Raw genomic sequence first — 27,318 nt, 5'->3', positions numbered from 1 at the left:
AAATCATAAATTTAGCAATTTTAATATTTCTTAATTTTTTTCCATAACCAAGAGATTTATTTGCTACAAAACATTTTTGAGCTCCTTGAGTTGCACAAAACAAATAAACATTGAAGAATCCAACAAAATCATTGAATGAGATTTTAATCATCTTAATTAAAAGCCTGATAAGCATTAATGTAAATACAATCCCAGTGATTCACTAATAATCAGTGCATTTAAGTTTGGTTGATCCAACAAATGTTCACTGAATATATATTATTAATTAAAATACCTTTTTTTGTTTTTAATGTATTTAATTTTTTAAAAGGAAAAGAACCAAATGATTAACTTCATATGTGATCAATAATAAATTATTAAATACATTTAAAGGAAAAGTTCAGTTCATGGTTAGTTTGGTTTCCTCTGACTTTAAGAACCTTTTATTTTCAGCAGCATTTACAGTGACAAACAACAGTCATAAATAGGAGAAACTAATCAGCAGAACAAACACCCAACAGCTGTGAACAGTGCGGGAAAAAACTCAACCGTACGACTCACTGAGACAGGACGGTTACTAAGCATCAAATATCATAAAACACACACACACACACACACACACACACACACACACACACACACACACACGGTGCGCCAATTCTAAAGTTGTGCATGCTAAAAGCAGCAGTGAATTTTTTGTAACATTTAGCAACAAATATAACAACAAATATTTAGAAATAAATATATTGTCAATGTTAAATTTATATTTTAAATATTAAATCTAAATGCTAAATCTAAATCTACATCTTAATGCATAAATGCTAAATTGATTTGGTGAATTTGCACATTAGCTAAATATTTAGTTTCACGTATCACATTTAAATTTAACATTAAACATTTGAATTTAAATTTATATTTAACATTTAGATTTTGACGGGGGGGGGGGGGTAAGAGGGAACTTTAGATTTTTTTTAAAAAAAGTTAGAGAACCACTGTTATAAACAATGTGCAGTGAAACTAAAGCTTTCAAACCAAAACACACAGAAATGGAGATAAATCTTTATGAATGACGTTCAGTGATCAAACTTTAGCCACGCCCTCTGTCCTCTGACTCCGCCCAGTTTCCACAGAGCCGCTGTCGTCCACAGAGCGCTCGTTAGACTGCGTGGGCCCGTCACCGTCGCCGGCCAGCGCTCGCCGGTACACGGCGGTCAGACTCTGGCGGCCCCGCCCCCTGACTTGCAGCCCCATGCAGAAGTAGAGCAGCGGGTTCACGCAGCTGTTAAAATAGGCCACGCCCTTCGCCACCGGGTGCCAGATCTTCACCACAACGTTCTTGCTGTGCACCATCTTCACCAGCAGGAGGCAGTGGTACGGCGCCCAGCACAAAAAGAACGCCACTACCAGCGACGCCAGGATGCGGAGTGGGCGGGACTTCCTGGAAAGGCGCGTTCGCCGGATGCCGAGTCCGGCGAGGACGTAACAGGTGAGGATGACGATGAAGGGCAGGAGGAAGCCACACAGGAAGCGAACGGTGTAGAGCGCCACTTTGGTGCTGTTGATGCCCTCGGCCGCCTCCTTCTTATCCACCGAACACTTACTCATGTTGTTCTTTCCCACGTAAACCTGTCGGTGGAGGAAGTAGGGGACGCTGAAGACCACGGACACGGCCCAAACGCATGCAGCGACCACCCGCGCCGCCCGCAGCGTGCGCCTACGCTTGGTGAAGACGGGCCGCCACACGCACAGCGCTCGGTCCAGGCTGATCACCGACAGCAGGAAGACGGAGCAGAACATGTTGGCGTACTTGAAGAAGCCGTTGAACTTGCAGAGGAAGAGGCCGAACGGCCAATGGTCGAAGAACAGCTTCTTAGTCAGCGAGAAAACACGAGTGAAGCAGAAGATCAGGTCGGCCACGGCCAGGTTCACCAACCACACGTTGGTGACCTTTGGCTGAGGACGGAAAGAAAGAAAGAACAACATTCATTTCACATCGAACAGCAGAGGTGAAAGTAATAGATTACAAATACTCACGTTACGGTCATTTATATGGTTTATGGATACTTGTACTTTTTTAAGTATAATTCAAAATCAGTCATTTTACTTGTACTTAAGTATGTTTTAAAAGAAGTAATTAGTTACATTTCTTCACCCAACCATTACTGAGTAAATTATTATTGTTTTGTTTTAAAATGATCAACGGACATTGTGAAACTACAAAAAAATTAAATGACCAGACATCCTTCAAATGCATCACATCATAATCAGCCAATCAGATTAAACATAATGCATGACATCATAATCGACCAATCAGATTAAACATAATGCATCACATCATAATCGACCAATCAGATTAAACATATTGCATCACATCATAATCGACCAATCAGATTAAAGATAATGCATCGCATCATAATCGACCAATCAGATTAAACATAATGCATCACATCATAATCGACCAATCAGATTAAACATATTGCATCACATCATAATCGACCAATCAGATTAAAGATAATGTACGACACCAAAACACTATTGAATGGAGGTTATTTTCTCAGTTTTAAATGTATCTATACCTAAAGCCTGGGAATTTGTTTTACATTTGATTTTAATTCATTAGTGTTATTTTGTTTTGTTAAAAAAAAACTGTACAATATGACAATATTTATTGTCATATGTTATTTTATACAGATGCCTTTGTGGAAAATTAATTAAGTTCCAAATGTGCAAGATTTCATCTTTTTTTTTTTTAAGTTTATACATGAAATGTTTACATGAGGGTGAAAGTAACGAGTAACTTTTACTTTGACTACTATTTAATTAAGTTACTTTTTAATTGTACTTCAGTATTTTATGCATGACTCACTTGAACTCGAGTACAATTTCAATCAAGTAACAGTAGTTCTACATGAGTAGATATCAGTACTCTTTGATGAACACATCTATACATGGACACATACAGTATTTAAAGTATTCTAACTCTTATTTTAGTTTGAGTGTGAAACACCTTTAGTTTAAATCCGGCCACGTAGATCACCAGGGAGTTCCCGGTGATGCCGAAGACGACGGTGAGCGTGTAGAGGATGATGCTGACGTTGTCCATGATGGCGTCGATGTCCACCTCATCTCTGGAGGGTTCCAGTATCTGAGAGAACGAGACGTTTGGAGGCATCTTGTGGCTGAAAAACAGAGAAACGGTTAAAAAAAACAACTCCTCAGAAACAAAGAAATGTGAACATAAGAAACACCACACGGATGGCTGTCTGTGAGAAAGACCAGAAGAAGAAGAATGTTTTCCTATGTCTCCACCTACAGCCATCTGTGAGTAAAGCTGTGACAAGTAACACCTGCCTGTCAAACAGCTCCTCCATCAGATCCAGCTTTGACCAATCACATTCATCTGTGTGTAGCTCCTCCTCCCGATATTTTACTCGTTATAATAGCTCTGCTAGAGATTCATTAGGGGCCTGTACTACAACGCTGGATAATGTCTTATCAGGCTAAATCACCATGGTAACTTAGGCTATACTGTATAATTTCAATAATTGAAGCATTAACACTCATCAATTCCTGCATTCCTTCCTTTCTGCTTTTTCTGCATCAACAGTGTTGTTTTTGGTTTGAATTATGGATTTTAATTCTTCATATTGTATACTGTGAGTTTGCACAGTTTCTCTGTTTGTGATTGGTCTGACGCTGCAATCTCCGCCCCCTTGTGTTTATATCCTGCTTCATAGTACAGCAGACGCATCGTTGAGTCTTACATAAAACGACTTAAAAGTCCTTTTGACGGATGTTCAAGAAAGAGATTAAATACAGAAATGCTGACCAGACGCTGAGAGGAAGTTCAACATCAACAAGTCACACTTTACCTCAACACTTTTTAGTTCCACATTTGATCAAATGAGTCGCGTTAGTCAGAAAAACACTGGGACTGAGTTCAGGATAAGTTTATCTTCTGCTATTGTTGTTGTCGTTATTGTCGTCCTGTGTTGCTCTTATTCTGCCGCTGATTCTCGGACAGAAACGGGAACAGAACCACCCACTGCTTGACCTTTTCACACACACACACACACACACACACACACACACACACACACACGCTAAAGAACAGAAAACACCAGCGTGGTTTAGCTTCTCTGCTCCTTTCATGTTATTAGACTTAATGAACTCATTCACAGATCAATAAAGGACAAGAAAGGAAATGTAAAGACATTAACACGGCTGTTATCTGCTGTGTCCTCTGTAATGGAGGAAGTGTGTAATCACCCATCTGGTTATCTTCAGGAAATCACAGGCTAGCATCATGCTAGCACGATGCTAAAGCTGTCACTTTGTGTCTGTTATCACTCCCTGGGTTTAATGGTTAGGTTTATCTGGGATGAATGCTGTAAAGCAAGTGTTCTCAACCTTGGGGTCAGGACCCCATTTGGGGTCACAAGACACTGGGAAAGGGTCGCCAGATCCCTTCAAGAAACTACGAATATTTTTTGATTCATTCTAGAGCATCTTTGCTTATTTTTATTTGATTTATTTTGAATTCAAACACACTAAACTTCACTAAGTATACTAAGTATGCACTATGTAGTCTACCTCCCTCAGACGTCCAAACAGAAGAAGTAGCCCAACCTAAAAACGACCAGTTAACAGACTGCCAAATAAAAAAAAATAACAATCATAAAATAAAAGCTCTATCCAAAAAAAATCTACAGTTATTTAACCAACATTGACCAAACATAAAACACACTCACCATTTATTAGGGGATCTAAACCAACAAAGAAGAGGAACAGACGCCACAGGGAAAGACAAGGACATCACTTCTGAGTTCAGAAACAACAACAAACAAACAAATAATCTGTCAAATATTAACTTACCAACCATACAAAAATCACATAAGGTGTATTTACAAAACAAAAATACAACAATTTTGACCATTGAAAATACACATTTGTCTCACCAAATTAAAATTGAAAACAGCAAAGCATGATGGGAGCTTATTAAAAAAAAAATAAACAATTCAAATTCTACCTTTGAACATAAAAACAACCTCTAAACAGATTATATTTAATACATCAACTACTCAAAGTTCTTTGGAGCCCAGGGAACAAAAATAAGAAAGAAAAGATGTTCCCACACCATGAGGGAACAAGACTGCACCAGAATTGACTACCACCAAACACAAAGCCACCGAGAGGACAACGGACGCACTGCAAGTGAAGATTGAGGTCCTCCCACAAGCCAGAACTAACCATCACCAAGAAGAACCAACCACGATCAGGAAGAACCAACCATTACCAGGAAGAACCAACCACCATCAGGAAGAACCAACCAGCAGCCGCCAAGACTACCATGATCTTCCAGGTCTAGGCAACAAAAAGTATTTAAAAAAAAAAAAAAAAAAACCAAGCAAACTTTGTAGGAACCACTCTGAGCTGGAAGAGACCCAGACCACCCCAACCTGAGAGGATCAACCAACTCTTCAGTCTGATTGACTTGACTGAGGCTGGATACCTAGCGGTGATAACTAAGGCCTTAGTCAATCAGATAGTGAGTATACGGCCCCCCTGGGTTCCGACTCTAGGAACAGCACGCAGGGTGTGGTGGTCTGGAGCTGCAGGACCTTAATCAGAAGCTCAGTTTTCTATGAGGAATAGCCTCAGTCACACAACAGCACATTCTGTTCTACACACGAACCAATCTGAAAACTACCCCTAAAAAACAACCAATTGATCTCCTTCAAAGTGTCACCGTCCCCTAAACTCCACCCTCTAACCTACAGTAGAGGTTAGACCGGGGGTGCAACGGGACCTAAACTTTCTTCTCTGATTCCCTGATCAACCAGTGACCAGGCCGAGAGTCCGACTGGACGTAGGAAAAGGTAAGCCCCTCCCCCTGATAACATTTGATAGGAAATCAGGCCGTGGATGTTCTTTATGACTTTTAAGACCATTTTTGTTTTTTTATCCTTTGTTCATATTTTGGCCTAATACTACTCTGCCAATCCCTAACCTATTTACACCAAATGTCAAAATGTTCCACTGTTTAGTGAAAATGCTGATATCTAATTTGTGAGATGCAAACACCTATACTTTTAATGTAATATTAGGTTTTAAACTTTTACTGTAAACTGCTATACACAATTTTATCACCTAAATGTTACCCACTGTCTAATGCACTCTGACAAAATTTATTTATTTGATTTTTTGTTTTTTTTAATTTACTGTTTTTCATACTTAATGCAACTCTTAACTGATTTACATCATTCAAAGATAAAACTGTTCTGCTTTTTAGTGACAATGATAATATCTCATTTGTAAAATGCCAACTCTCTTACTTTTAATGTAATTTAAGGTTTTCACACAAATTTGGCTGCTTATGTAATTCTTAGTGTTTGATTAGTCCTGCTAGTGTGTAACAGCTGCTGCTCATGAACTTTGAGGAAAACTCTTGTTAAAGCTTTAATCCTGCAGCTACAGCCATAATGTATATGTTGCTACAATCTTCATCTTTCCTATGATTATATACGTTTAGTGGGAATGCTTAGCATTAGGACTGTTACCCTCAGACTTCTGTGTGTGGCTTCACTCAGTGTGATGAGATCCTGCTCTGAGCAGACATCATGAGGAACCTGGATCAAATCTTCCTCTGCACACTGTAACTCTGACTTTAAATAACTGATTATGACTAAACATAATGCACTTATTCTCTCTGAGTACTGCCTGCATATGTCTAAGCTTGTGGTAATGTGTACAAACGTGAGTTCATTGGTAATAAACACATAATAAACACATAAAGCTGAATGAGTTGGTAATTATTTTTTGCATTATTGCAGCAATGCAAATTTGTCTAGTGAAAACTATAACAGACATAGGTGGACTTTCCACTCAATACCTCAGCCTCAGGGACCCCAACCGTCCTTTAACGTTTACTACTATGGTGCAATTCTCCACCAATAACTGTAAGATAATATAAATATATATATATATATATATATATTAGAGAAATACCAGGGGCTCGGGGCAGTGACCCCCAAACTGGAGGAGTGGCTCCAGCAGATCCCAGGAAATACATCAGACATCTCGGTCCAGAAAAGTGCAGTTCTAGGAACAGCAAAGATACTGAAGAACCCTCAAGCCCCCAGAACTCTGGTAGAGGACCTGAGCTTGGAGGAAAAAAGAGAGACCGCCCGCAGAGGTTGAGGAAGAGTTTTTTTTATATATATATATATATATATATATCTTACATTCAAAATAATTAGTGAAAATTAACACTAGGTATAGATTCTGTCCACAATAATTGTAGTTTCAGGTCCAATTGGACATCCAGGCAGACCTGATTTGGCCCGTGGACCTTGGGTTTGACACTGGCTCAAGGATAATTCCAGCAATATTTTTGTCTTTTTATTTATTCAGACAAATGTTTTACAGGAAATTTACCTGCTCTCGTGACATGTTTCGACTGTCAACTGGCAGTCTTCTTCAGAGGCGTCTGCTGAACGCTTTGATGTTTCTTTGACTTCCGCATAATAATTCCAGCAGGTTCTTTTCATCTTATTTTTGAATAATATATAAATATAATTTACTTTTATCTCCTGACATGTTTCAACTGTCAACTGGCAGTCTTCTTCAGAGGCATCTGCTGAACGCTTTGATGTGATGCAGTTGACATATGGGTCAAAAATAAGTCAAAAGTGATGAATTTTTTAAAACAGATCAATATCTGAGTCTGATTGATTATTTCTTAATGAATCAGGACTTCCTAAAGTGATGTGGTTTCAAACATGAAGGAACGAGGAAGTGGAAATACTTCCTTGTTTTTTTTCCCATGGTGTCACAGACTGTCCACTGCTCATTTACTCACTTCTCCTCCATCTAACACCAAAATAACATGATTTATCTTCATTAAGTTTCACACAAAGGTCAAGTTTAACATTTAGCTTTTTTCCTGCTGAATGTAAAAACTCACTGTTTCATAGCTGACATATTCTGAATATTTAGCTAATTTATCTCACATTTGAGACAAATTAATGTAAAAAAGCATGCTCTATATCAGTGTTTCTCAAATGGGGGTACATGTACCCCTCGGGGTACGCAATGGCACTACAGGGGGTAGTTGAGAGAGAGAAAGGAAAATTAACAATGAAAACATTAAAAATATAGAGATTTATGTTTATTTTAATTAAAAATGTTAATGAATATTACCTGCAATTCACAAAACGACAACAAAAACCCACAAAATACAAGAAGAATATACTGAATGTGAAAAACAACAAAATGATGCCAACACACTCACATTAAGAGATCAATTTAACATTTAGATTTAACATCTATATTTAGAATTAACATTTACATTTAGATTCAAACATTTATAAATAATATTTAGATTAAACATTTACATTTACATTAACATTGAGATTTAGATTTAATATTTACATTTAGAAATAACATTTAGAAATAACATTTAGAAATAACATTTAGAAATAACATTTAGAAATAAACATTTAGATTTAACATTTACATTTAGAATTAACATTTAGATTTATTTTTCATGTGTACATATTTTTAACAATGATATAGAACATGCTGTTTTACATGAATTTCTGTCTCATATAAAAGAAAAATGAGTTAAATGTTACTATACCACACGTTCAGAAACAGATAAAGAGCAGGAGACGACTTTATGTGTGATGGAAAAAAGGTGAAATCATAAAGTAAAATTAGTGAATAAATCAGAGTTTGTACCTTTTCTCTGAGCTCGTCTGCTTCAGTGTTTGGAGGAGTGAAGATGATGCATGTTCTCCTCTTTTCTCTGAGAAGATGTGAAGCAGCTTCATTACTAATAATGGTGTGTGTGTGTGTGTTCACTTCCTCTCTGTGTGTCTACCCTTGTCTTTCAGTGATCGCTTCTTCTTTTCTCCCACGTTGCCACACACACACACACACACACACACACACACACACACACACACACTGGTCCTCCTCAGCCAATCAGACGTGACCTGAGGAGGACACTGACCTCCTGTTACCAGAGGAGATATAACCTCATCATCCTCCTCCCAGTGGGACCAAACTGATAATGGAACTAAAAATACTTTTTCCCGGTCAAACGTGTCTTTCTTTCTGTTCCCACGGGTAGAACAAGTGTGTGGTATTCCTGGTGAACAGGTTCATTAGATGCTGATGGTGATGAAGGTTCTCCTGTAGGATAGGCAGGTATGGAGGATAGATGTTATTGTCAGCGCAATAAAAAATAATTCTAACTAATTACATCAGAGTTAATAATCATTAATAAATGAGACGATAAATGTAAAAACACACTAAAGTAATTATGAAAAACAGAGGTAAAAGTAATAGATAACAATTACTCACATTACTGTAATTGAGTTAATTTTATGGGTACTTGTACTTTTTTAAGTAAGTATTATTTTTTGTGAATATTTTTTTTAATTCCGTTCCTAAATGTTCCATTTCTGATCAAAGCCACTTCCTATAGTTACGGTTTCTACCTTTTATGATGTTACACACATGGAACATCTGGCATGTTTTAGAGTTCATAAATGTAACTGTACTTAGAGCCTCAGAATTTTAATTATTTTAATTTGTATTGTACATTTTGACAAACCTTTTATTTTTACAGATGCCTTTGTGAATAATAAACTAAGTTCCCTTTGTGATAGAATTGTTCTCTTTCTTTTTAAGTTTCTACATGAGATGTTTACTGTATGTAAGGGAACCGTACCAAGATTTATTACCAATAAATAAACATGAAGGGTGAAGTCACTTTTCCTTTGAGTATTATTTAATTGAGCAACTTTTTACTTGTGCTTGATTATTTTATGTATTGTATTAAGGTGCATCAAACCCCACAATGTTAAAATCAATCTGTTCTTAGTCTAATAATGTTCCAATGACCAAAATATGAAGACTTGCAAAATATTTGGTAAATCAATTTATATTTATTGATCCACCTCAAGGTTGAAATTTTCACTTATGCCCCATTATGAGTGATTTTTACCTTTAATATAGCATTTGGGTTTTATTTTTACTGGAATAAATTACATAGAAATGGGAAAATATATATATTTTGCTTTGAATAATGAAGCCTAATAATGCACTATTACACAGTTAATGTGATGAATTGATGATCCAGCAGTAATTTGTCAATTCTGTTTTCTTATGTTTTTCAGGAAAACAACAAAATAATGCATATTTTCTGTTATTATTGGTGTTTTTAAATTATTTTCATTGGCTTGGACCCCATAAACAATAGAAATGGGTCCAACAAACTCTAAAAAATGTCATTTTTAATATCTTTCTGTCCCCAATCTGAATTTGTTCCAGTACCAAAAAAAAAAAAGATAACCAGGCTAATAATTATCAGGGTCCACAGTGTTTGTCTTCTTTCAGTCTCCAAGACAACGTCTTCTCATTCTTCTTTATTTCCTGTGGTGTGAAGCCTCTTCAAGCTGTCAAGAACGTGCATCAGCGTCATGTGACGTCAAGAAGAACCGAACGAGGAAATTTGTGTCCGTAACAGCAGAAGAAAATATATCACAATCTGTTTATGGCAATAAGTAGAATTCTGTGTGTGGACTCATTGTGTTTGGTATAGAGCGTTTCATCATCTATAAACATGTTGATAGTGCTTTGAAATCACTTTTGTTGTATTAGCGCTGTATAAATAAAGCTGAATTCAATTAAAAGACTTCAAATTTATGTTTATTTTTTTCACAAATCCTGTCCATCAAAAACTGTAAAACTACAGTAAACATTATTTCATCCCACAATTGTTGTTCAATTAACACCAAACTATCTACAGACTGTCCTCAACAAGATAAACTATACATATTTGTAGATATTATCAAAATGTTTGACTTTAAATGCTTTTCTAAACATTAAATTTAACATTTTTTTTTGTTTTTAACAATTCAAAATCATTGTAGATCAGTTTTTCACTTATTGAGCCAATAAAAAATTGTTAAACTCAAATGATTTTGATCCAGTTTAACGTTTTGTTCAGGTGTCATTACTCTAAAGCAAAGCTTGCTCAAATTAACTACCATAGACATTTGTGATATACAGTAGATGTGGTGAATCACTCTGTAATCTGCAACAGGTTCCAACCTCTGTTGACAACATTACATTTTGTGAACAATTTGACAGAAAGAGAAAAGAGGGACAAACTCTGGAAACTCAGACCATGGTTTGAAACATTCACAGAGAAATGTCTCCTGAAGATCACAATTCTGTGGAGGACATGATGATTCCTTTCAAGGGGAAGTTCAGCAGCATCAAGCAGTATATGTGAGGAAAGCCACACCCATGGGGGTTCAAAGTATGGGTGAGAGCTGGAATCTCTGGAATGATGCTTGACATCGATGTTTACCAAAGGAGCAACACTGGAACACGTGAATTGTCAAGTGATGCTGTGATGAAGCTTGTCTCCACACTTCCAAAGGGTCAGAACTACAAGATCTACGCAGACAAGGACCTCACCTCTGTTCCATTAGTAGTGAAGCTCCTTGAGCATGGAATCCATTATGTGGGAACAGCCAAGAAGCTACGCCTACCCAACTGGAAGAGCTTGAAGATGAGAAGAGCTTGAAGAAGAAGGGTGGAGGAAGTTTTGACCAAAGAGTGGAGGTTAAACACAACATCTGTGTTTTTAAATGGTATGACAACATGGCAGTCACACTCAGGTCATCCTTTGCTGGACCAGAACCTGTGCTGGAGATTCAACGCTGGGACCAAAACCTACATTGACGTTGAAAAGCCTTACAACAACAAATCCATGGGAGGCGTGGACTTGTTGGACTCCTTTACAGTGAAATACAAGTTCTCCATCCTGGCGTTGTTACATGTACATCTTCTTTCACACCATCACCCTTACTGTGGTCAACGCCTGGTTCCTCTACAAGAGCTCTCAAGATGCCAAAGAAGGAGATACTGAAGATGAGAAGGTTCCAGGCACAGCTAGCTTCTGCTCTTTGCCATATTTGTGATGTATCTTTGACTTGTATCATCATGCAGTTTTAGCATGTTGTACATGAATTGATTAATAATATTAATATTGATTAATCTCTTTCCAGGTGGACACAACACTGAAAGCTCTGAAGAGAAGACGATTATCTTCAGGCAACAAAAGCCCAGATGCAGCAGGAAGTCCTTTGAATGATGGGAAGAGACCATCCCCAGGTGATGTTCAAACGTCTTCCAAGAAAGCATGTTCACGCCCCCCACAGGATGTGCACAAGAACCTTCTGGACATTTCCTGATGAAGGTGAAGAGAAGACGCTGCAGACATTGTAGTAAATGGTTTATTAATACACAATGCAGCAGGTGTGATGTTCACCTCTGTTTATCAGAGGACAACAACTGTTTCTGGGATTATTATTGTAAATAAATGACAAAGTTCTCGTTGTTGCAATAAATAATAACATGACTGAGATAATGTTTTATGTTCTAGGACAAAAGCAAAACCCTACAAATAAATCCTTAGTTCTGTGTTGTTCAGACAATGAGTTCAAATACAGGAGATTCTGCTCCTGACTCAGCAAAACTAACAAAAACATTATTTATATCTTTTAGAGTTTATCTATATTTGAGTTACATAATCTCCTCCCACAATTTTAGTTTAATTAACACCAAACAGTCAGACTGTCCTAAACATAATATCTACACACATTTATGATTTATCTAAATGTTTGACTTTAAATGGTTTTCTAAATATAATAATGCAAATTATTGCTAAAAAGTATTTTAGCAATATATATATATATATATATATATATATATATATATATATATATATATATACATTGGCGACTCCAGAGTAGAAGAGAGTCCAACCCCTGTCGAGAAGGCTGGTTCCAGAGCCCTTGTTATGTGTCGAGGCGAGACCGACTATATCTAGTCCGAACTTCTCCACCTCGCACACAAGCTCAGGCTCCTTCCCCGCCAGAGAGGTGACATACCGTGACCTTCAACTCTCACTGGATCGGTTCGCAGCCGAGTGTGAAGCGGCCGGAATGAGAATCAGCACCTCCAAATCCGAGTCCATGGTTCTCGACCGGAAAAAGGTGGAGTGCCTTCTCCGGGTTGGAGATGAGGTTCTGCCCCAGGTGGAGGAGTTCAAGTACCTCGGGGTCTTGTTCACGAGTGAGGGAAGGATGGAGCGAGAGATCGACAGGCGGATTGGTGCGGCGTCTGCAGTGATGCAGAGTCTGCACCAGTCCATCATTGTAAAAAGGGAGCTGAGCCAAAAAGCAAAGCTCTCGATTTACAGGTCGGTCTACGTTCCAACCCTCACCTATGGTCATGAACTTTGGGTCATGACCGAAAGAACAAGATCACGGGTACAAGCGGCCGAAATGAGTTTCCTCCGTAGGGTGGCTGGGCTCTCCCTTAGAGATAGGGTGAGAAGCTCAGTCATTCGGGAGGGGCTCAAAGTAGAGTCGCTGCTCCTCCGCATCGAGAAGAGCCAGATGAGGTGGCTCGGGCACCTAATTAGGATGCCCCCTGAACGCCTCCCTAGTGCGGCGTTCAGGGCACGTCCCTCCGGAAGGAGGCCCCGGGGAAGACCCAGGACACGCTGGAGAGACTATGTCTCTCGGCTGGCCTGGGAACGTCTCGGGGTCCCCCCGGACGAGCTGGAGGAAGTGGCCGGGGAGAGGGAAGTCTGGGCCTCCCTACTGAGGATGCTGCCCCCGCGACCCGGAAACGGCTAAGCGGGAGAAGATGGATGGATGGATGGATATATATATATATATATATATATATATATATATACAGTATATATATATATTTTTTTTTTAACAATTTGGAAAGTTTGGAAAATATTATAAATGTATCTCACGATCTAAATTTTAAGTTTCTCTTTCATTCTAACAATTGGAGTCGATGCAAAAATAACATTTTTAAACATCAGTTTTTCACTGATGGAGCCAATAAAACATTGTTAAAATCAAATGGGTATTTTTAGCACTGATGTAATAGTACATACTGCAGCTTTATATCAGACTCTGTGATCATTCTCTACTGTGGTTGTGCTGCCCTCTAGTGGCTCACCATGAAATACATAAATACATTTCTATATCAGAAGTTATCACCTGATTTATTATTAAACAGATACATTTTAATATTTTATATTTATATTTGTAGTATTTTTCCAACTCTTAAACATGAACAACTGCACAGTTTTAATCACAAGTATTTATTAGATCAAACTTTAATTCAATATTATATTAAATACTTATTCAGCATTTAAAATGTTTCAAATGTCTTTATTTTTCATTTGAGAAAAAAAAAAAAATGAAAAGAGGAAAATGAGAAAAAAGAAGAAAAAACACCTCAAACGCGCTTTTATTTTGACAAAAAAAAAACTTTGTTGATCCATTTTCAACCCTGATAAAGAAAACGTCTTGAATTTTAATCTTTATTTCTGAATTTTTAAATAAAAATCCAAAAATCATCCATAGTTAATTTTTTAAATCTCCTTTTGTAAAGAGCCAAACATCCAGTGACTGATGTGATGCTTCAGTGATGGTTGTTCTGTTTTCTAACCAAAGCTGTAGCTGCTGTAACAGCAGAGCGTCACACGCCGTGTGTCACATGACTTTGTGTGTCTGAGTTCATGAGAGTTTTTAGGTGTTAGAGTAGAACCTGCAACCTGTTCAGGGGCTTTCTTAAAGAGACAGAGTCCCTGGAGGAGAAAACATCACCAAATGAAACTTTGGATCGAGTTTCAAACTATTTTTGCTGAGTTGAATCAAACTGAAGTTTGGATGAAGTGAAGAAGCTGGAGATGATAAAAGGTCACGAATAGAAAGATGCATAGAAAAGCCTCCAGTCAACGTCTATTCTAAATAGTTGACATTTGTAAATGAGAATGTTGGATGTTAAAAACTACTTTAGTTTGTAATTATTCCTGTGATGAAAATGTGTGAAGTTTGCAGGTCATTGAATAATCCTGGTTTCTATAGATTTATGAACAGGGATAAATAAAGTGATCATAGAGCACATTTAGAACACTGCTTTATTATTCCAACCTAAAGGAAGCCTCTTATAAAACATGTTGTAACTGTATTTGATCTGGAAATCCATCCAAAAAATGAGTGAATCCATGAAATACACACTCCCAAAAAATGGATGATCCAGTGTTTAGTCAGACCCAACGTGTTTCTGTTTCAACTCTAGTTCACATCAAATACAAGTGTGTGTTGAGAATAGTTGGAGGATCAAAGTGAAAGTGATGCTGACATAGCTGAATGTGTCCATCCTTAAAGCAGAGACGCCCAAACTTTAGAGGAAAACCAGTTTCACTGACAAATACAACAAACCAGGAAGTATTAATAGCCTCAGTTATACTGGGATTAAATGCTGATTAAATATAGAGAAATAGTCTAATAAACCCCCCCATGTGAAAGAATGAATATTGTGTGAAACAAAGAAAAACTCTAAGAGTCTTGACTTAGTTTCAGAATTCCTTTATTTCACTTTTATAATATCTGTGATCCCCAAAACTACTCACACTCTCTATTATTAAACCAACATGTGATTAACATTTATATGTTTATTGTTGTTCAAATAGATTTAATGATTTTACATATTTGAACAAAAGACAAAAATGATCAAATAAACACAAAAAGAACATCAATATAATCATTTCTTCAGTTTTTACTCATTTAATAGAAACAGATCAATAAAAGTTATTCCTCAAAATCAGATTTATTGACAAAATCATATCTTTTCTAATGTTTCCCTTTAATTATGTGGTTATTTTCTCTAAAGGTAAAGTTATTAACATTTGTTTTATCCATTATTTAATATTTAAACTGTTATTATTTTGTCCTGTAGGAAACACATGTTTATCATTATTGTTTATTTTAATCATAAAATACTAAATTCAGGAGCCATTGGAATATGTTTGTGTCTAATTATCCAACTATTAATTCTAGACCAAACCAACATGTGATAAACATATTGATCACCAAAGTTGATCAAATGTTGTCAGAACCAACGTGTAACCCTTTAAATGAAAAAGCAGTGAATGTGATGAAAAGTCCAAAGAAAGAAGTGATCCATGGGACAGGACAGAGCTTTGGAAACACCAACATCCTGAAGTGATGAACAGAACATCTGGAGGATCAATGTCTGCACTTCTGACAGCTTGGACTTGAAGTCCAGTCCAAAGTGATGTTTGTTGTGGTGCGTTCAGGAGCTGGGTGCTGTTATCATCCCTCTCTGCTCCTCACTGGTCCCCTGAAGGAGCAAACACAGAGAAACATTATTACACAGCTTTATCATCACATCTATCAGCTTTATTAGCATTAAACATCAATGTCATGTTTAGAAGCTCAGCTCCATCTAACACATCATGTGATGCTCTGGTTTGACCTCAAGCTTTTCATCATGTTTTTATCATTTCATCACTTTGTCCATTTGATGATGTACTCACAGTTTTCATCTCTGACTCTCCAGCTGAGGAAGACGACGTGTCAGAGGCTGAAAAACACATCAAATCTAAGGTTAAAGTCATTTGGACATTTACACATATCAGCCATAACATTATGAACAGCTTCAAAATGTTAAACTCAAGCTGCTTTGGCTTTAATTCAGCATTTGCACTTTTTATTACTATTTATAATGAGAGCTAAATTCTCCAGGTGTTCAAAGGAAACAGATTTAACTTGTTTCCATGTGTTTCTACAAGATTCTACAAAATAAAGGAGATGAAATTTACTGCTTTAAAAACCTGGTCTCATTACTGATATTTGTTTTATTTTATTACTTAAGTACATTTAGTAGCATTTACTTTTTTACTTTTACTAAAGTAATGGAGCAACTTCAATACTTTTACTTTTATCAGTCATTTTTTATTCAAATATCTATACTTTTACTTGAGAACTGACGACGAGTGCTTTTCCACCTCATTCCCAACAGGATCCTCACTTTAAATTATCTAGATTTTTGCCCAATTTCTATTTAATTAAGGAAAGTGTTTTGCAATAATTTCAGGAAAATTAGAAGATTTTGTTGGAATTTTGAGTTTTTCCAACAGTTTAACATTAAAAATGACTGAAATCATGTGATATAAACACCAGGAAAATGACGAGTCTCTGCAAATATAGTACGTTGGACCCAGAAATGAAACAAAAAAGAGAAAAAGGAAATTAATTATTTAGATTGAGAGGAAAGTTCAAAGAAATTCAACAAAAGACCAAAGGATTCATAGAAAAATCATTGATATTATCATTAAAAGTCACTCATAAACACAGTAAAAATGTAAATATCAGAAGGACTCACTGTTGGCACGTTTGAACCCTGAATGAAAGAAAAACAGAGAAAAAAGGAAAATAATGGATTCAAAGAAATTCAACAAAAGTGAAATAAAAGTGTTTTAAGATCCATAAAAACAGCTTTAATTTATTACCTCCAGAGCGTTTCCTCCACAGGAAGAATCCAGAGACGGCCCCCAGCAGAAGAAGAAGAAGAAGAAGACCTCCAACAACAGCACCAGCAACAACACCTACACCTACACACACACACACACACACACACACACACACGCACACACGCACACACACACACACACACACACACACACACACACACACACACACACACACACACACACACACAGTGTGATGCTGTGTGTGTCACTGAGCTCTGAGGGTGAACTCAGTGAGTCTCTCACCTCCATCAGACTTTCTCCAGTTGCTTAAAATCACACTTTTGTCCAGAGTGACTGTGAGATCTTCCTCCACACCTTTAATCTGGAACACACAGTCGTACCTGCTCCAGTCTTCAGCTCTGATCAGAGAAATGTTCAGGTCAACGCTCATCTGGAAGCTCCCATCATGGTTGGGGAGCATCTCTCCGTGGTCCACGCCCTCCAACACCTCCTCCTCCTGGTCTTTCCTCCAGAACATCACAGCATAGCGGGGGTAGAAACCTGTAGCGTGGCAGGTGACTGGAGAGGAGGGAGTCCTCTGGAGGAGCTGGATGGAGGGAAGATCTGCAGAGGAACCACAAGGAGCAACAGTGAACTTTAATGATGAAGAGGAGGAGGAGGATTTATTGATTCTACTAATAATGTGATCAGTGGATTATTAAAGTGGTGTTTAGCTGCAGCTCTACTGGAGAGTAAAGAGAGGTCAGTTTAGAGGTCATTTCATCATGTTCACTGTGAACATTTATCACAACTTTTAAAAACACTTTCAGGACAAACAAAGAAAAGAGTTGAAGTAAAAAAATCAGTCAAATGTTTCTATCAGCCTCAGTCTGCACGCTTTAGGTCATAAATATCACATTTAAATAAATGAAGCATTAAAAAGCCTTAAACATGACTCATCATTTATGATGTTTTCAGCCAGGGTTTATTTCAAATCATTTTATTTAGTTGAACTGCTTTTAATAATGTGTTTTGATCTGTTCTGAATGTGTTTGTGCTTATGTTTAAATGACTTAAAGCTGAGGATTGTTTAATACTTTATTTTCAGTCTCAATCAGATTATGGTACATGAGCTCAGACCTGATGTGAGATCTGATCGTAGCGTATACGCTCAGATCTGAACGTACCAACGGTTGATAAATGAGGACCACTGTGATCTGACTGTTCATTCACACTGATAAAGACACACTGTTGTCTTCATGTGTCTCAGAGGAGTTTACCTGTTCTCATCAGGGAGCTCCGCCCAGCGTTCACGTACTTCTTCAACCATTCAGGACATTCCTCAGTATGGTAGTGTTTATAGTGTGACAATCTAGCTTTGTCATTGTCCCACTTGAGTTTAGTGATGAAAGCCTGTTGGTTGGGGGCAATCCATATCTGTTCCTTCAGATTCAGACTGATGAAGTCTTCTCCATCATAACCCAACTGATCATAACCATCAACATCTCCAGTCTCATCGTCCCATTCACAGCCGTACATCCTCTGGAAAATGTGAACACCTGAGAGACACAGAGATCATATTAAACACACACACACCCACCACACACACCACACACACACACACACACACACACACACACAACACACACACACACACACACACACACACACACACACACACACACACACACACACTTTAAAGCAGAGGTTCTCTACTTTGGGGTCAGGACCCCATTTGAGGTCACTAGACCGGTGAGGAGGTCGTCAGATTCTTTCAAGAAACTAGATTTTTTGTTTTAACAATTCAAGACAATTTTGTTAATTTTTATCATTTTTCTACAACTTCACCAAACTCACCATATTTTAACCTATTTTCATCATTTTTTTCGTGCCATATTTTTTGCTTCTGTTAATATATTTTTACTACATTTCTCACATTTCTGACACTTCTACATCACATTTCCAGACATGTTCATCACGTATAAACCATTCGTCTACACTTTACACCTAATCTCACATATATTGATCCATTATTGTCACTTTTAACCTATTTTCATGAGATTTTTGACCAAGTTAACCACATTTACCATTTGTCATGTCCATTATTTACCAGTTTTAAACTAATTCTTCCAATATTTACACTTTGAACCCTTTTTAACTCTTTTTCTGTCTGTTTTTATCCACTCTAATTTTTAAATTTTAACTAATTTCTGTGGTTTTTAAAATCCCATTTCACCAACTTTTCCACCATTTTTGGTCATTTTGAACCATTTTATTAGTGATTAAAACCAGGATTTCCATCTTTAAGATGACTATAATAATAATAATAAACGTTCCTGGATAACAGTGGATATTATTCAGATGAATAAATAATGTGGTTATCACAGATTCATAGAACAATGGACCATCATTTTACTGACTTTATGGATGGACCCCAAAATCTCTCCTTTATTCCCCCTTATAGATGGTCCTGTCTCCACATGACTGTTCTTCAATGTTCATGTCTGTGTTCAACCACCTTCAGCTACAGTGGGGGTCCCCGCTCTCTGGGACCTTTATTTTGGGGGTGGTGGTCTAAAAAAGGTTGAGAACCAGTGGTTTAAACCATTGATTCCAGCCTGCTCTTTATTCCACTCTAACAAACCAGTGATCTTACTGGGATGCTGCCTGTGCTTTGTCTCACTTCAATCAGTGTGTTCATACAAACAGAAAGAAAAGAAATGCTCCAAAACAAACGTCACCCAAATGTGTGATCTCAGTCAAACATGACAAAGAGCTCCAAAACTGGTGCAGACAAAGATCTGTGGTGTTGAAGTGGTTCCCAGTTAGTGTTGGGGCTCTGTTTATCTGGGTTTACTGTTTCCACTGCTTTTCTTTGCTCCACTCTCACAAACTCTGGTGTTTCTAAACTCTAAAGTCAGACTTTTAAGGCTGAATGTGAACAAAGATGTGAAAGTAGGATCCAGTTTTAGGAGCAACACAAAGCACAGCTGCATGACTTTATGTGACCAACAGGAGGCGCTACTACATGTGACTGGAAACAGAAGAGCCTTCAAGTCTCTCACTGACACCTTTAACAATCATCACATCCAACGTCCACAACAATGGAGCTTCTTTCAGCGTCCAATGACAATCTAGTGACTCCGAGGGACGACGGAGGAAGTGCTGACGTCAGCATTTTTCCAGCTTTGGGAATGGTTCCTGCAGCATTCACTTAGTGATGCTGTGCTTTCTATTCAGGGTTTGAGGACACGCTTTCAGTGTGTGTCCCACACGTGTGTTTACAGCTACACAACAAGCATTAACACACACTGTCACACATCAGCATTAGAAAGAACAAGAGAACTTTAACTAACCTCCAGTTTGGTTGAAACGCTGCTTTGCAGTTTCAATGTTGACTTTGAACACCTGCTGAGCACCGATGAAGTTACCAGTGTTTCTCTCCCAGTACTGTTCATCTGCTGCATCTTTAACCCAGTCTTGTTTAGGGACTGATCTCCTGGTGTTACTGTCGTAGTGAATAATCTGAACATCATCAACATAACCAACACCCACAAACTCTGGGAAGTTTGGTACGTCAGATGAAGCTGTGTAGAAATATCTCAGAGTGTGCAGCACTGTAAGAAAAGGTCAGAGTCATGAATTCAGACACTGAACAACAACATGAACGTATCCACACAATCACACACATCACAGTGATCTCTGCTGTTACAAACACATTCATATCAAACTAAACTCATTGACTTTATAAACTATGTGTCTGACACTTTTCTCACGACTATTAGGAGTAATTAGACATTTTATTGTAGCAAAGCAGGAAGCTGATTGGCTTCATTGGTGTCAATATCACATAGGACAGCGCCACCTAGTGAAATGTCCACCAAAAGAAAGACGTCCTACTTTTTTATTTCATGTGGTGAGAAATTATGAATTATTCTTCATTGTTTTTTCCTCCTACAATGTTTATTTATATTTTGTTGGTACTGTCTTGTTTTTATTGTCTTTGTTTAAGTATTTGAAATAAGAAACTAAATTCAACAAACATAATAAACTCAGGTTTTTACAAACTAAATATTTTTCCACTTTTCTAATAATTTATTTACTGTAAAGATTCTTTAAAGACATAAAAACTGATGTAAGTCAAATGTTTATCATTAAAAAAGAATCCAATAGAACAGAGAGCAGAAAGTGAACTTTAAACACAGTTAATGTGGTTAAATGATCTTATTTCATTTATTTAAACAAAGTTAAAATAGGACAATTTTCTAATGATTTATTTACTGTAGATATTCATGTATAAATATTAAAACACTAAAATCAGATGTGTGTCAAACTTGTAAACTTTATATTTTAATAGAATAAATTTCAGAGAAACTACAGTTTAGTCACAGTTAATGTGGTTGAATGATGTTCAGTTTTTAAATGAAAATGAAAGTTTTTATGAAGAGACTCAACTAGTTAAACAACAATGTTAAAAAGATACAAACACATTCAACTAAATGAACAGAAAAAACATTTACACTTTTAAAAGTCTGAATAAATAAGTTTAAATATTTAAAATACATTTTTAATTAAAATCAACCCAAACAACCAATAAAGTGTTTATCATTTTATGAACATTTTATTTGTTGTATAAATTCCTTCAAAGGTCTAAATGCATTAGTAAATAAAGTGTTTATAACTGGACCTAATGTATGGGGCCCCCATTGTAAAGTTGTGCATGATAAAATAAACATTTAGCAGCAAACCATGTTTAAAAAACGTTTTTGAATAAAGATATATATATATATATATATATATATATATATATATATATATGTATTTTTTTTTTTTAATGTTACTTTTGACCGGATTTACAAGATTTGTGAAATTTGTGATTTTTTTTTCTCATATGAATATAATGTAAATAGTAAATCTAAAGGTGAAACCTAAATCTAAATGTTAAATCTTGAGCTTTCATTTTGGTACTTTCCTCTAATTTGCATATTAGCTAAATATTTTTGTTTCACCCGTGACATTTAGATTTGACATTTTCACATTTAAACTTAACATTTAGATTAAGATTTAACATTTAAGATTTACATTTGACATTTAGTTTTAACATTCAGATTTAGATTTAATTTTAACATTTAGATTTAACATTTAGCATTTAGATTTACCATTTGGATTTAAAGTAACATTTAGATTTAATATTTAACATTTAAATTTAACATTTAAATTCAATATTGACGAGAAATTTACGAGAAAACAAATTGTCACAAATTTCACAAATATTGCTGCTGTAAATCTGGTCAAAACAGAAATAATTTACATACGTTATTTAAACGTGGTTTGTTGCAAAATATTTTTAGTATGAGAAACTTTACAATCATAATTGTATATTAATTTGTAATGTTTTTAAACATTTATTTCAAACTCTCAGATTGACTCTGAGTAGAAAACAGTCAAAGCTAAAATGTAAATGTGATGTCGCACTACCGTAAATAACCTGTTGGGAATTAATGACGCAGAGGCTTTTGTGTCATTGTGACTCATTTGAATTTAAACACAAAGTCAATGTTTGTGTGTGGACTTGTAGACCAACACTGTTTCTTTATCAACTCTAAAATCCTTTTTTTGTGCTGATTTGTGGTTAAAACAAATGTCCTGAGTTTACACACGGGTTGTAAAGTAGAAATCATTGTAGAAACGATGTCAGATTGAATCAAACTTACCTGAAGTTCCAGGAACAGACTGTAGACTCAGGCAGAGAAGTGAACAAAACCAACAGGAAATCTGCATTTTGGAGCTTTTTTTTCCTTCAAATTTCTCTAAAGATTCAACGTTTGTTCAGAAGAAACAGGAGCGATTGTTTCCTTGTTCCTGAAGAACTCTGAGAGAGAATAAAAAAACAGAGAAAAAACAGGAGCTTATGGTTTCTCTCCACCAATAGGGATTTCACAGAGGGCGGGTGCGTCATCTGTTGCCAACTGAGAGGAAGGATCTCAGGTTGTAAAACGAAAGTAAAACTAAACTAGAACTAAAATGTAGTGAAAACAACAAGAATGTCCTAAAATAAGTGTTTAAATAACCAACTCTGATCTGGGATCATATTAATGTTCAATGTGATTAAACTATGTTTATTTTTTAATTGGTTGAAGAAAAAATATCAAGTTGAGTTGTGCACATGTATTTTTTTTCAGATTATTAGTCATTTTCTTATTAACAAATTGTGTTGATGAAACTATACTTTTATAGGATATTAAATGTTTCAGATACTTTTTATTATTAATTATATTAATTAAAACTACAGGTGATTGAAGGACTCATAGTTAAACTAATGGTAAAACTAAAAGGTACAGAGTTTAGTGCAAATGACAAATATATATATATATATATATATATATATATATAGGAACATATTTCATATAAAAAAGCTTGTAATGAAGTAGAAAATGTATATTTGGTATTTAAAAAAACAGTATTTGATACCATTTATTAAAAACCTCTGATTTCTATGTTTCTGAGAAATGTATCAACATTTGAGGGAAAAGTTAATCAATAATCAATTTCATGGATTAAAGTTGGTAGATTTGTAGTTTTATTTTGAAGTTCTAAAACACAAACACGACAAAAGTTTGACATTTGTTCAAATCTCTTTCACTTTGGAATTTGCTGCTGGAAAATCATCGATCATGTATTCACCAAACTGTATATTTCTGAGTTGATTTATTGATTAGTTTGGTTCCTCCAGGTGTTTTAAAGTATGGCTCTGTTTGATGTCAGTGGGTACAAACCCTATTCTGACCTCCGGGGACACATTATTGCTCCGGGACAGACGGATCTCATGGACAGACCCAACCACTACAGCTTTGGTACCATGACTCAGCAGTTCTCTGTTCCTTTGGGTGTAGATGTGAGTATAAACACAGACTTTTTCATTATTTCAAATCAAAGCTGTAGCTGCTGTAAACAGCAGAGCGTCAGACGCGGTGTATCACCTGACTTTGTGCGTCTCCATGCGTCCGCGGCGCGTAAAGACGCACAAGTCTAATAACTATCAGATAAACCCAGATGTGTGTAATAAACCCTCGTGGAGTGTCATTCAACCCTTCTTTGGTGTCACGTCCTCAGCCCTCGGGGTTTGTACAGTCCTGTAACCGTGACGGAGGAGTTTGTATCGAACTGAACCACGGCACCACCACCCTGGCCTTCAAGTTCAGACACGGAGTCATCGTGGCTGTGGACTCCAGGGCCTCTGCAGGGAAATATCTGGGTATGAGCCACTCTTTGACTTTGGTTCATTTCTAACACCTGTAAATATCCATCAGTGAATAAAGTTATCAACCTGTGTGTTTATCTGAAGTCATGGAAAGAGATGATGGACGTACATTTGTGTCTTTATTATTCAAGAAAAATCACTTCAATCTAATAAAAGTATTCAAATGTACATTTTTTTTAGGTGCAAAATATGATTTTATTCATTTTAACATTTATTTTCTTTGATTGAATAATAAAGACACAAATCTACCTCCATAAACAATAAGTTAAATACAATAAACCAAACACACCTAATAAAAAGTCGTGTCCTACTGGATTTGACACGTCAGTGAAAAATAATCATAAACTAAGTAATAATGAGTTGTGTTGACTTCATTTCAGTGTTTAAGTCACTGATTAAATACATATATATATATATATCACTAATTTTATCACCTCTAGGTCAGACATGGGCAACAGGAGGCTCGGGGGCCACATGCGGTCCATGGTCTAATTTTGTGTGGCCCCCCCAAAGTAAACAAAGAAAGTGATAAAAAGAAACACAAAAATATAAAACACAAAAAATAACAGAGAAATTTATAAAATGACAAGAAAAATAAATGAATAAAAACATAAAATTACATTAAAATAGACAAAAGGACAACAAACATAAAAATAATGTATGAATTAATGACAAAAATACACAAAATGATTGAAATAAACATATAAAATGAATAAAATAGTAGTTTAGGTGAAACACTGTCTGTATTCTATGTATCAGAGCTTTAAATGAACTTTTTAGATCAGCAGCCAACATGACTAGTAGATTCTTAAAGTTACCAACCAAACATATTTTACACCAGACACATTTTATTCATGTTACTTTAAATTGTTTTTATTTAGTTGATTATAGAAATACATTAAAATGGTAAAAAATATAAACATTTCATTTAAAAACAACGTTGTAACAATGTATAAATGTGCTACATATTGTTGCCTTGCTTTGTTGGACAAGTACAAAAAATGACTATTCTGAAAAAATACAGTTTTAAATACATAAACAGTGTTGTCTTTATTGTTAATATGATTTATTTCAGCCATGTTTGTGAGATATTTTGGACGTCAGCAACACTGAAGTTGGAGTTTTAAAGCTGAACTGCAGAGTTCCGAGGGTCCTTGAACGCAGCATGAGAGTGAGTAGATTGCACGTGCTCCAGGGCCCAGTTGTTCATAAGGTTTAATCTGGATAAAAACTATCAGGATTCTGAAATCCCTCTTTTGTTATCCAGGATCATGTAATCTGTCTAAGTTTTATCCCAGTTGTTCAAAGGAAAGTAGGATTAGATCAGTCTGATCCAAATCCAAATTTTCAAGATTACCAAATCCAGATAATGTGTGCTCTAAATTAGACTGCATATCACATTGAAGGCCACTAGGTGCGTAAAAACAAACAAGTAGAATAGCCAGCATGGAGTAACTCAAAGTGTATTCATTTGAAGAAACAAAAAGAAAGCACAGAAAACACAAACATCCCATTTTCATTATCTTTTGACCAGCCAGACCATATCACATTCCATATTTCAAATTCAACCTTGAAACATGAGGAAAGCACACACACATTCAGCCTTCTTCTTCTGTGGAATGATCAGACATTTGAAGATGTGCTTTCAGAAGACGAATCTCAAGTTTGGCTTTGGTTTGCTGCAGTCTGTTCCTCTACCAGGCCAATCTGTACCTCTGCTCATTCAGTTTCTCTTTAAAGAAGTGCCCTGTAGGCATCATCATCTTTGTTTGACAAAGGACGTTTTAAGCCTCTTTGATTTCCTGTTGCAGTGGTAAGTGTCTCTACTTGTGCAGATCCACCTTTTCCAACTTCTTCCACAGTAACTGTACTGAGATCAAGGATCACCGTTACCTCTGCATCAGTAGGATCTGATTCACCTTTCCCTTCAGCTGTGGGCTCACCATCGCCTGCAACACCTTGAATCCCATGTAGAGCTTGTGAATGCTCCCCTCCAATAATGTCAAGAACATAGTCAGTGTATTCACCTTGTCAGGCCAGAGCTTCAACGCAGAACCAGAAGGAGTCACAGTATGTCAGTGGAAGAGCAGGTCCTCATTGCTCTGCGTTTCTATGCATCTGGGTCTTTTTACCAAGTTGTTGGTGACAGTATAGGAGTGGACAAGTCAACTGTGAGTAAGGTGGTGAAAGCTGAGTCAGTAACTTTGGCCAGCCTGGTCAATCAGTTTGTTTGTTTTCCAAGGGATGACCAGATTTCCCAGATCAAGCACAAGTTCTTACTGTTGGGGAACATGCCCAATACTTGGGGTAATTGATTGCACTCATGTGTGTATACAAGCCCCCCATGAGAGAGTGGGAGTACATCAACAGGAAGGGAAGGCACAGCATAAACATACAACTTGTGGGTGATGCTGACCTCATCACAAACTGTGTTCCCCTCTCGGTTCAACTCCACCCTGCTCGGCCATTTTTGTAGTTTGATAGAAGAGATACGGCTATGTAGCGGAGCATAAACTTTTTATTCACACGTTATTTACAAAATGTCAACAACGTTAGACTTGTCCATCCAGCCTTACATGTTCCAGCCAGAGTCTGACCCAGTGGAGCGAGATGAAAATGAAGATGATGAACCTGCAGAACCCTAACAAGTGAGCTAACACAAGCACCGAGCTAACGCTAGCACCAA

At 36.6% G+C, this 27,318-nt stretch overlaps 3 protein-coding genes across 7 annotated transcripts; 1 reads left to right on the top strand and 2 right to left on the bottom strand.

Annotated features, from left to right (window-relative positions):
* Window positions 1-1,059: 1,059 nt before the first annotated feature.
* Window positions 1,060-9,136, bottom strand: LOC114460905 (C3a anaphylatoxin chemotactic receptor-like). The gene is made up of 3 exons (XM_028442776.1): window positions 8,722-9,136; window positions 2,987-3,158; window positions 1,060-1,932 (listed from the first exon to the last, which is right to left on the bottom strand). The coding sequence occupies exons 1-3, from the start codon at window positions 8,811-8,813 to the stop codon at window positions 1,060-1,062; spliced, it is 1,137 nt and encodes a 378-aa protein (XP_028298577.1). The 5' UTR covers window positions 8,814-9,136.
* A 6,312-nt stretch (window positions 9,137-15,448) lies between these two features.
* LOC114460953 (H-2 class I histocompatibility antigen, Q9 alpha chain-like) lies at window positions 15,449-23,216 on the bottom strand. 4 transcript variants are annotated; one of them, XM_028442851.1, is made up of 8 exons: window positions 23,086-23,216; window positions 20,728-20,988; window positions 18,652-18,930; window positions 17,675-17,995; window positions 17,411-17,512; window positions 17,284-17,301; window positions 16,436-16,482; window positions 15,449-16,239 (listed from the first exon to the last, which is right to left on the bottom strand). In XM_028442851.1, exons 1-8 carry the CDS (start codon window positions 23,150-23,152, stop codon window positions 16,192-16,194), a joined length of 1,143 nt encoding a protein of 380 aa, XP_028298652.1. In that variant the 5' UTR covers window positions 23,153-23,216; the 3' UTR covers window positions 15,449-16,191. The 4 variants fall into 4 exon arrangements, with proteins under 4 accessions (XP_028298652.1, XP_028298653.1, XP_028298654.1 ...); XM_028442852.1 differs by having other exon boundaries at window positions 17,411-17,506; XM_028442853.1 differs by lacking the exon at window positions 17,284-17,301.
* A 798-nt stretch (window positions 23,217-24,014) lies between these two features.
* LOC114460955 (proteasome subunit beta type-8-like) lies at window positions 24,015-26,870 on the top strand. Of its 2 annotated transcripts, XR_003673779.1 has the most exons (4): window positions 24,015-24,266; window positions 24,485-24,626; window positions 25,708-25,803; window positions 26,468-26,870. XR_003673779.1 is itself a non-coding variant. In XM_028442855.1 (3 exons), exons 1-3 carry the CDS (start codon window positions 24,117-24,119, stop codon window positions 25,743-25,745), a joined length of 330 nt encoding a protein of 109 aa, XP_028298656.1. In that variant the 5' UTR covers window positions 24,015-24,116; the 3' UTR covers window positions 25,746-26,374. The 2 variants fall into 2 exon arrangements, 1 of the variants encoding a protein (XP_028298656.1); XM_028442855.1 differs by lacking the exon at window positions 26,468-26,870 and having other exon boundaries at window positions 25,708-26,374.
* The last annotated feature ends 448 nt before the right edge of the window (window positions 26,871-27,318 follow it).

The sequence above is a fragment of the Gouania willdenowi genome, unplaced genomic scaffold (genome assembly GCF_900634775.1).
Source record: "Gouania willdenowi unplaced genomic scaffold, fGouWil2.1 scaffold_85_arrow_ctg1, whole genome shotgun sequence".
Taxonomy (NCBI): Eukaryota; Metazoa; Chordata; class Actinopteri; order Blenniiformes; family Gobiesocidae; genus Gouania; species Gouania willdenowi.
The sequence above is the reverse complement of the archived record's forward strand: the minus strand, read 5'-3'. Positions and strand labels throughout refer to the sequence as shown.